At 37.3% G+C, this 11,040-nt stretch overlaps 1 protein-coding gene across 1 annotated transcript; it reads left to right on the top strand.

Annotated features, from left to right (window-relative positions):
- Positions 1-1,559: 1,559 nt before the first annotated feature.
- Positions 1,560-9,043, top strand: LOC122769955 (syntaxin-binding protein 1-like). Its single transcript, XM_044026874.1, has 6 exons — positions 1,560-1,648; positions 5,208-5,257; positions 5,366-5,447; positions 7,011-7,087; positions 7,417-7,495; positions 7,836-9,043. Exons 1-6 carry the CDS (start codon positions 1,612-1,614, stop codon positions 7,994-7,996), a joined length of 486 nt encoding a protein of 161 aa, XP_043882809.1. The 5' UTR covers positions 1,560-1,611; the 3' UTR covers positions 7,997-9,043.
- The last annotated feature ends 1,997 nt before the right edge of the window (positions 9,044-11,040 follow it).

The raw sequence follows: 11,040 nt of genomic DNA, 5'->3' as shown, positions 1-11,040 counted from the left end.
ATGTCAGTGGCTTTCTGAATTAGATATCGGTTTTCTTTCCAGTGTAATGAGTTATTGCTAATCTTCATTATTACTGATGTTCTTTTCATGCAGATATAGCAGTACAAGAGGCACAGGAAAAGGCAGAGCCCAGCACAGAGAAACTGAGCCAGGGATACAACCAGTTCAAGATGAGGGTTTTGATTTTTATGCACACCCAGCCTCCAAAGATTTGGATCTCTTTTTTTCTTACCACCATCAACAACCCCCCAGAAAAGGGATATGACACACACACACACACACACAGTAGTTTTGATTGTTGAAAAAACAGTTTGAGTATGCATAGTATGTGTGAGCATATGTACTTCAATACACTCTATTGATTGACTAATCTGTGTGTTGTGTTTAATATCATTAGATTGTTTTTATACTGCAAATAAAGTATTTGTGTTAAAATTACAGTTCCACTTACCGGTACTATTTTTGTAGTGAAGATGCGACTTAAACTGTGCCGTGTCATGTCATTCCGTGTCGAGGTGAGCCAAGACCATAAAAGACCTGGGGGGCCCCTTGGACTCCTTTGAGTGGTCCCATCATCCATTCTGTTCACTTGTCCTCTGCTGCCCACTCATGGACACTACACTTACGTTCACTTTTTTAAACTTCTGACTTTAAAATCAGAGTTGAAAGTTGGAATTTCAAGTTTAAAGTCAGAATTATGAGAATAAAGTCAGAATTCTGAGTTTAAAGTCAAAACTCAAATATTTTTCCTTTGTGGCCCTAATCCTCTTCCGTACTACATAACAGGCTGCTGCTAAATCCTTTGGCACATCTCTGTGGATTAAAGAATGATTTTATATCCAATTCTCCTCCGTCCTCAACCTCATAGATTCCTAACCTGAATTTTCAGAAATCTTAGAATCATCTCCCAACATCATAAAGATTGAGCACAACTAAATAAGTTGTGTTATCTTTTAAAATATATTGTTTAGTTTATTTATCTTTAAATTGCACGTGTATCCTTTTGTTTGAAGTCAGAAAGCTATGCAGACATTAGGTTTCTGGTTATTATTATAGCGTTAACGATAGGGAAGATTAGAAGACTGCTGATTAGATTTACATTGTTTGTGAGAGAGATAATGTATTTAGTCGTTGTCATTTTGTCTTTGTCAATGTAACTTGTAACTGAGTGTAAAAATAAAAAATGTAAATAACTACCATAACTTCCATCCATCCATTGTCTACCGCTTTATCCTCCACAAGAGGGTCGCGGGGCTACTGTGCTAATCCCTGTTGACACACTGACACAGGACGAAAGGCGGGGTACATCCTGGACAGGTCGACAGCCAACATAGAGAGACTAATAATCAGTGAATGGTTATTAGTCACTTGACTCACACACTCACTCCTATGAGTAATTAAGAATGGGAAAAACAGGAATAGTCGTTCGATTGGGAAAACAGTTCATGAATACACGCGCAGCTCTGCCAAGTTATTACTGTCAGCAGGTTTTAACCCAGTACGCTTTTATTTTGAATTTGACTGTACCGGAAATATGCGGCTTATTTGCGTGAACTTGACGGAAGTGTGCGGCGCAACTCAGAGTTCGGTAGAGGAGAAACAGGATTCATCATGTCACCACTTGGACTGAAAGCAATTGTTGGAGAAAGTAAGTGTTTGATTAATTCATGATAAGACATTTATTTCTATTTAAATATTTAATTGGAGCATGTTGATTAAGGGAGAGTTATTCCAATTAAGTGAACTCTTGTTTTGTGAAGGCATAAATGACACGATTTTCAAGTGTTACGATTGTTGATACTGCAGCTCCTGGTGACAGCTTTAGTTTGTATTTCAATTCTAGTACATCCTACCTTTGATATGTACGTTTTCAACATATTGGCGTTGGTTTGAATATTAGAGCACAGAGTCCTGGCCCTGTGTAAATCCTCCCTCACTAATCTTTCTCTATGCGGATTAAGAGCTGTGACATAAATCCAAGGGGAGGGGGATGAAGGACAGATTCTTTGTCTTTGCTGTACACAGTAACCAGGAGCATTACAAGATATGTTTATAGGGCAAACTGTACAATCTTCCAAACGTACTGCTGTTAGCATTCAATGAAAATAAATTTTATTTAAAACAGAAGAGGTTAGTGAATGAAAAATTAAGTCATTACAGACTGAATAGAACGTGTTGAGGAGACAAGTGGAAGGAAAGACAAGAGGATAGGTTGGACAAGACATTTAACAAGATGTTATAATTTAATGACAATAACAATTTTAACAATAATATGAACAATGAACACCAATTTCAACAAGAACTGTAATAGTTAGAGGTGTTAGAGGTCCAAATCCTTATTCGATTTTAAGGACAAAATTCAATTCAGTTCCCAATTATTTTTCTCTCTCTTTTAGCGCAGATGGTCTCTGCCGTTTTCAGACTTGTCTAGTTTAGTCATCATTGTTTTTTTTGTCATGAATTTTTTAAATTCCCATTTTGATTGTCTACATAGTGTCATGAGTGATATAATGTCCATCATTTGTTTGCAATATACCATAGTAAGGCTTTATTCAGATAACTTATTAACAATGTAGATGTAACAAGAACCAGTAAATGCTTAAATCCAGGGTTGTCCACCACCCAATACGGTTGCATGTCTAATGCTGCAAACATTCCTACAGCACTAATAATTGCTTTAGTGCATGTCGAATTCTGAGGAAGTTTCGCTCCAAATGAGGACAGCAGAGTTGCTTGTGTTAACGGAGTTGTTCTTGTAGTCTACATCCTTATGATCTATGTGGAGATGTCCTGCACTGTGCAGCCGAGCATAACATAGCTTACACATCATGGTTTTCTTGTCAACAATGTCTAAAATGTTAGAGTAAGGTTCCAAAGACATTTGAGCCTGGGCAAGGCGAGCCACAGGTCACTTTGGACACTCTTGCCAGAAAACCTCAACTTCCGAAAAAGAACGGGCATTTTTCCATTTATGACTTCTAGTGATTTTAAATTTGTGATTATAACTAGAAAATGAAAAACAAATATTTTTTTTATATTTAGACAAAGGGGGGGTGCCAGTCTCAGCTACATCGGGCGATAGGTGGGGTACACCAGTCCATCGCAGGGCCACACACAGATAGAGACAAACAACCATTTGTTTGAGAGCCCGGAAAAAAAAACATGCAAACTCAATGCGGATAGGCACTTGTTCCAACAGGGGCTTGAACCCGGGTCTTGTGTTAACCACTACCACCGTGTGGCCCAAATAATGAATTCATTATGATTAAATTTATCGATTTGTATTACTATCGTATTGTTGAGCATAGGGATGTCACGATTACTTGATTTCACAATTAATCGCAATATGCCACGGTATATTAATTGTAACAGTATATCAATTGTAACGTTTCGTCAATACCGTCAGAAAAGATTGTGCTGGAAGCCCGGAACCATAGTAAGTAGTTCAGCGCAACTCAAACAGAACAAAAACAAAGTTACACTACAATCGTGTGTTACCGCTTGTGTTGCTTTGTTTTTGTTCCGTGCGAGTTGCAGAATAGAGCTGTTCCAGATTGTTAGAGTATAGCAGAGGAGTTATTCCCTCCAACAAAGTGCATGAAATCTGCAGTGAAATGTGAGTTATATGTCTCACCATCTGTGGGATAACCACCCGGCTATGTACACCAGAGTAAAGGTAAACGCACAGTAACTGGGTTAAAGTATGTTAATGTTCAACTAAGGTAACATTGAATTGGTAGGAACTCAAATTAAATGTTTGCGTGTCATTTGTAAGTAATTGTGTACGACACGTGTTGGGCTAACAGTGTAATGGTGTTCACTTAACGTTACGTTATACATAATGTGAGGTAATTGTAAATTTATTTGTGTCATTGTAATTTAAACATGAAATAAACAAACCACAAGAATAGATACGTTTTGTATCTGGCCACATACAAATAGATAAATGATTAAAATGATTAAAATAAACTTAAACATTTGGTATAGATGACAGTTGATGAATTAAATAATTTAAACATTAATAATTGGTCCTATATAATATAAACAGTGTTCATGTGATTTTACACATTCATAGTGTTGTGAAATCAGTTAACGCATAATAATTGTGATATCGTGATTAATTCTCTGAAAATAATCATACCAAAAAAAATCTATAATCGTGACATCGCTAGTTGAACAGTATGGAATTGAAAGCATCATTAAAAGCTTTTAAAACAACTAGATTGTTAATTAAAAATGTTAATTAAGGTCAAAATTGAAATATAAGCTTCTATTTTCAGTTCATATATTTGTACATCCGACTCCAGAGGAGTCAGTGCCTTCCCACTCACGAACCTCACCACATGTCACTGTCTCTCAGTTACCAGCACAATCCTTTTTTTAGTCATGTCTTATTTCCTCAAGGAGCTTTTAAAATGTGTAGTTACTGTGATAAAATGTTATATTCAGACATTAGATGTTTTCAAAAATCTATCTGGTGTTACAGGAGCAGCAGCGGCAGCAACCTGCTGTTGTTTATCCTTCCTGTGAAAGCTGCTTTGACCGTTTCTTCCACAACACCACTTAATCCTGCTGACTAATAGGATAATTCACTGATGTATATTCACCATTTACTGTCATCAAGGACATAGGTTTGGTTAAATCCGCTCGCTCATTTTGCTCTGCTCTCCCAGCATTCGCGCATACACATTGCCCTGTCACTACTATTGGTGGGGACAATCTGGCTTTGTCCAAATATTGCATCCATGCGCAAAGCTACACCCTTAACTGTCATTACCATGAGCATCCCTTAGACAGCAGGAATGCTAGCTGACAAGACACATATCTGGTCCTGCTTTAAAAAATGACAAAAATCATATTTGTTATTTACTGTGACAAAGTTAGTTTCTGTTCCATGTCATTCAAAGTAATTATCATTTTTTGCGAATGGTGGATGGGTAAGAGGATTGGGAGCAGATTAGAGCCAGTGATTGGAGTGGGACCTTTATGTTCAGTTTGACAGACTGGGCAGGAGTTAAACCCTCTCTGAGCAAAGTTGAGATGCTGCTTATCAGCACAATTGATTATTCTCTGTCCAAACGTTGTTCCATCACACCTGGAACTGACTCTTCACTGTTTTTATTATCTCTTACTTTCTCTTGTCCAGTTATACTGTGGTTGTCCAGTTGTACTGTGAATAAGTAATAACCTTTTCTTTTTCTTTATAGAGATAATGAATAATGTCATCAAGAAGGCAAGAGAAAAAGGGAAGTGGAAGGTAATGGTCTTGTTATTCTCAACAACTTCCCTGTGTATGAAACGACCCAAAAGATATGGCTATAAAAGGTATTCTAAAAGCTATTCATTGTGTGCAACTATGTTCTAGGTGCTGGTTGTGGATAAGCTGAGTATGAGGATGGTTTCCTCTTGTTGTAAAATGACAGACATCATGGCAGAGGGAATCACCAGTAAGTGCAACCACTCAGGTCACTTGATGTCACTTCACCTGTATCTGGGAATTCAGTTTAAACACATTTAGGGCCTACACTTTTAAATGACTTAACAAGTAAACATTCCATAATGAAAAACTGATCCACCATACATGCTGTAATTCAAGTCAACATTCAATTCAATTCAATTCAATTTTATTTGTATAGCGCCAAATCATAACTTCATTATCTCAAGGCACTGTGCATAGACAACATCAAGGAGAGCAGAGAACCCCAACAGTTCACACAATGAGCAAACACTAGGCATCAGTGAAGAGAAAAAACTCCCTCTTGACAGGAAGAAATCTCTGACAGAACCAGGCTCAGAGATGTGCGGCCATCTGCCTCGACCGGTTGGGGTGAAAGGAAAATGGGGGACAGAGGAGAGGTGGGGGATAGAAAGGGGGGAGAGAAAGGACAAGAGGGAGATGAGGTAGAGACATTAGAGAGAGAGAGACCAGGAGCAGATACACAACAACTGTATGAAGTTACAAGTTTATACAGTCAATGATATCAACTTTTAATTATAGCACAATAATAATGGTGATGATATGTATGATATGGATAGCCTCGAAAACTGGATCTGGATCCTGCAAGATGAGAATACAGAGAGAGAGAGAGAGGGAAGGAAGGATAGACACAAACTAGGGAGAGAAAGAGACAAGGTTAATTACATATAAAAAGTCATATTCATACCCTGAGTGTGAGAGAGTGAAAGTGCGTGCACCACAGGAAAATCCCCCAGCAGTCTAGGTCTATAGCAGCATAACTAAGAGATGGTCTAGGTTTCCCTGAACCATCTCTAACTATAAGCTTTATCAAAAAGGAAAGTTTTAAGTCTAACTTTAAATACAGAGAGAGGCTCCACCTCCCGAACTGTCATTGGAAGTTGGTTCCACAGGAGAGGAGCCTGATAACTGAAGGCTCTGCCTCCCATTCTGCTCTTACAGACTCTGGGAACCACAAGTAAACCTTTATTTTGTGACCTAAATGGTCTATTAGGGTGATATGGTAAGATTGACTTCTCCCTTTTCCACATGAGTTGTTTAGTGACCAGCAAGGATTTATATCCAGTCCAGAAAAATGATAAAATAAAATAAAAAGAAATTTGTATAGTGCCAAATCACAACATAGAATATCTCAATTAACTTTACATAGTAAGGCAGATTACTATGAACAGAAGAAAAACTATTATATTCTGGCCATAATTCTGCTGGTGTTGAATTAAGCAGGATTTACAGTGGGGACTGGGGCAGGGTTATCGTGGCCAACATTGACCAAAGCTGTGTGAGGAGTGATTTAAATTTCTAAGCATTTCATTTGGTAAGATATGTGCTCTGTATTTGCATAGTTATGATATCTATGTGAGCAGTTTCACTGTATCTACATGCACCATGTTACATACACATAAAAGTGCTTTATAAATTAGCTGGTGCTGCTGTAAAAAAATTATGAGACCACTCATCATTGAACAAACTAAAAACTCATATAGTTAAATTGAACTGTATTGACAAGTACTGGTTACTGCTCTTTTTCTCTCAGTTGTTGAAGACATAACCAAGCGGCGTGAGCCTCTACCTAGCATGGAAGCCATCTACCTGATTACACCTTCAGATGAGGTAAATGAAATCGCTCTTTTCACTCATCTTCTATCGCTTTATCCTCCACATGAGGGTCGTAGGGAAGCACTGGTGCCAATCTCAGCTGACATAGGGTGCAAGGCAGGGTACACCCTGGACAGGTCGTCCATCACATCAATCATCAGATGTAAAGGTTGTTGCCCCTGAATTGGGACAGTGCTATGGTTAGTTTGTGGGGCTGGGGTATGAAAGCAATATAAAACATCCCATTCCTTCCATGTTTTTCTTTGCACCAAGTTTGTAAACAGAACAATAAATGTCGAAATGTGTCAATTCATGAGTTGAGCCTTTGTTTTCTATTGTCCCAGTCTGTTGAAGGTCTGATTGACGACTTTAGAGATCCGAAGACTCCAAGATACCGAGCTGCTCATGTCTTCTTCACCGACAGTGAGTAAATGTTGATCACAACATCACATCATAAATGGAACACTTACAATCCCAAACTTTATCTAGACCTTCCTGGAATGTTCCTCTTTATACTGTAATACAAGATACAGATTTTTGTTAGATGCTGCTTTGGCTCAATTTTTACTGCTTTTAATTTTACTGATTTTAGCTGATCATTCTTCATGTGCTATATGGATGCCAGTCACTTCTAGAACACACAACCTCATATACTCTTCACAACAGACCAATTTAAGCAAATTAAAATATTCCATACTGACAAATTTTTTGACTCTTTTACCGTATATCAGACATTAATAATGTTTTCTGGGATTATTTGCAGCAATCCCAGACTCATTATTTGGACTGTTGACCAAATCCCGTGCCTCCAAATTCATGAAGGCCTTGACTGAGATTCACATCGCCTTCCTGCCCTATGAGTCACAGGTAGGGCACAACACAGCAGCCACTTATAACCGTCTACACCTGAACTGGAATAAATGAGGTTTGGGATGATTTCAGGTGTGTGGCATGTGTTAATCTGCAGAGAAACTGTTTTATTTGTTTTGGTGACACGAGTGTGGACAATTGACTTTATGTGTGGAATTGCTTGAGTTAGATCAGACCTGGGCATATTAAGGCCCGCGGGCCACATACAGCCCTTTGGGCATCCCTGTCCGGCCCACAGTATGTCAGTCATACACACAGACGAACAAGTATTTATGCTGCGCATGCAATACAACTGTGTTGCTTTTATTTTGAAAAGCCTGATGTATGGACGCACGTCTGTCTGCACAGTGACAGGTGATGCACCCACTACACTGTGGAAAACACATGGAAACTGGTGCAGATTCAGGTGTAAATATCACAGTAAGTCTGACGTGTGATACATGAAACGTGCGTATGCTATCCAATCCTGGATTACACCTGGTCAGCCTTTGTAGCTGAAAACGATCGTGATTTGAATACCATGCACCGATATATTCATAGTTTCGAGACCTCGCCACTTCAGTTTACGTCATTGAGATGCGTAATACCACGGAGAAGAGAAGCTTTGGAAGCTGAAATAACATTGGTGATTCTATTTGTCTGCCTGAAAAGGATCAAAGAAGCCAGAAAGCAACAGTGTGGAGAGAAATCACTGCTGTGGTCAACAGCGATGGTGTTGACAAGCTGAGTTTTTAATATATAATTCATCCATTCATGATATTGCACAAGTCATCATATATTTGAGCTTATTGCTTGATCAGACCTCAAAATCGCCACCTAAAAGCATGTGACTACACTTCAGCCAGACCTCATGTCACTGACCCAGACAGGCGGCGCTGAGGGCAGGGATTCTCCTTGAGTGTCACACGGCACAGACACACCACCTGAGTCTGAGCCACATTCACCTAAAGCACATATCTACGTTTTTTAATTCTTTTATGAATGAAGCTAGGTCATGCACTCAGAAACTACCTCACGATACCGCACAACCAAAGCTATTCAACCATGTAGTTAAATTTTCCATATTTATTGTATGCCAGTTTGTCAGTTTCAGTATTTGCTTTTTACCATACACAATAAAAATGTCAGTGAACATTTTCTGTGTAATAGTAACAGTGCGCACTCAAACACACCAAACCAACAATTACTTAAAAACACACACAAAAACAGAATTTGCATGGGCACTGCACTAGTTACCTAATAATATGATCATGAGGCCTCAGTTTTTCTGGCCTGACTTTATTTTAATATTTATGATCATTATGTTAATATAATATCAGTGTACGAATGATATTAATATAATAATGATAACAATAATAATAACAACAACAACAACAACAACAATAGTAATGATAACAATAATAATAATAATCATTGTGAGCTTTATATTATGTGAAAGCAACATTTGTGGACAATAACATTTTAGACATTTTTAAAATGAGTTTACCTGTTACAAGTTTTTTTTTTTTCTTTTAAACTTTTCGTTTATTAACAGTTTTTATAGTAAGCATACAAAAACATGAAGAAACAAACAGACAAACAAACATGGTTTCGAGGGGAACATAGCATACATATACATATCTCAAACATCGTACATACACCAGATATGTAGAAACTGTATCATTGGCACCATTTCCCCCACCTTTTTCTCCCAATTCTTTATGGAGTCGTATAGAGTAAGACATCTGTTCCAAAAGAGGTAAATGTTTGACAATATTGACAAAGAGACCAGGGGTGTATTCCATCAAGCAGGCTAAAGGCAAAGCCAAGCTTAAATGGCCAAGTCTGGCTAATATGAGTGAGAGTTCGGTTCCATCAAAGAGGCTGAGATTAGCCCCAACTCAGTAACCATGGAAACTATGACTCTGCCATAAGCCATAACTGTGGCTCAGGTTTCCGTTCCATCAATCTGAGCCTCAACCCTGTTCCACCAAGGTGGCTAATGTAAATGCCAGCCAAGTCTGTAGCAGCAAAAGTGAAGCTTAGCACCATCTATGATCAAAGAATGTCCAATAGACAGAAACAGAGACACACAACTGTCATGGAATGATAAAATAATATGTAAAACATAAACTATATAATAAAATGTATTAGAGAAATTATTTAGACTAATAATTATATATTATCTAAAAGTACATTAAAGAACATTATCACCAAAATAAAATATAATAAAAAATAAGACACAAATAAATACAAAATTAAACAAATTAGCAAAAAAATATAATAAAAGGAAATTTAATTATTCATTTGATGTAACAAGGGTTAGGGCCTCTGATTGATAGGAGATAGATGATTGATTTGCTGTCACCTACATTCACTTACTGTAATAGGGGTCCTCGTCACCATTGAATTGCTTGATTTGCTAAAATGATTATAGATAAATAATAACTTTTTTTTACAATCAATAGATCTGTCATGATTATTTCGTATAGAATGATAACCAACATTGCATTTCTTCATGTAATAATCTACCATCAATTGTATGATAATACAATAATATAATAATACATGTGATGAGTCATGTAAAATACTTTGATTAAATGTAGCCTATTATTATCAAATGTAGGCAAGGCAACTTTAAATAGTACATTTTAGCACAAGGTGATTCAAAGTGCTTTACATAAAATAAAATGAAAATACAACAATTCAACATATAGCATCTGGGACAAAATACAGCATGTAAAAATGACAGGCTTAAATGAAAATGATATCAATTCTATAGAATTGGCCATGCAGGAAATAAATGAAAGCTATCTCATCGATTTGCATAACATTCAGTTGATAAATGTGATGAATATTACTTTCTAACATAACTACTAGGGCTACCAAACAATATAATATGGGAAAATATGGGAAATTTTAGGGATTTGGTTGCATTAATAGGTCCACATAATTGATTAGTTTAAAACAAAAACCATCAAGAAATCAATTGGTAGATTATTGTCTACATATATTTTGTCCCTTTGATGGAGGATTTATATAACATGATGATGCTGAAATACTTCATTTTCTTTGTCACTTACGCATTCAGCCTGTCGGCAATATTCTGCCACACCACA

This window comes from Solea senegalensis, linkage group LG5, assembly GCF_019176455.1.
Source record: "Solea senegalensis isolate Sse05_10M linkage group LG5, IFAPA_SoseM_1, whole genome shotgun sequence".
Taxonomy (NCBI): domain Eukaryota; kingdom Metazoa; phylum Chordata; class Actinopteri; order Pleuronectiformes; family Soleidae; genus Solea; species Solea senegalensis.
This window is presented reverse-complemented; position numbering and strand designations above follow the sequence as displayed.

Coding starts and splice junctions, on each gene's coding strand:
- LOC122769955 (XM_044026874.1), top strand. CDS start 1,612: ATGTCACCACTTGGACTGAAAGCAATTGTTGGAGAAA. Junction 5,258..5,365: donor GAGAAAAAGGGAAGTGGAAG/GTAATGGTCTTG, acceptor ACTATGTTCTAG/GTGCTGGTTGTGGATAAGCT. Junction 5,448..7,010: donor CATGGCAGAGGGAATCACCA/GTAAGTGCAACC, acceptor TTTTTCTCTCAG/TTGTTGAAGACATAACCAAG.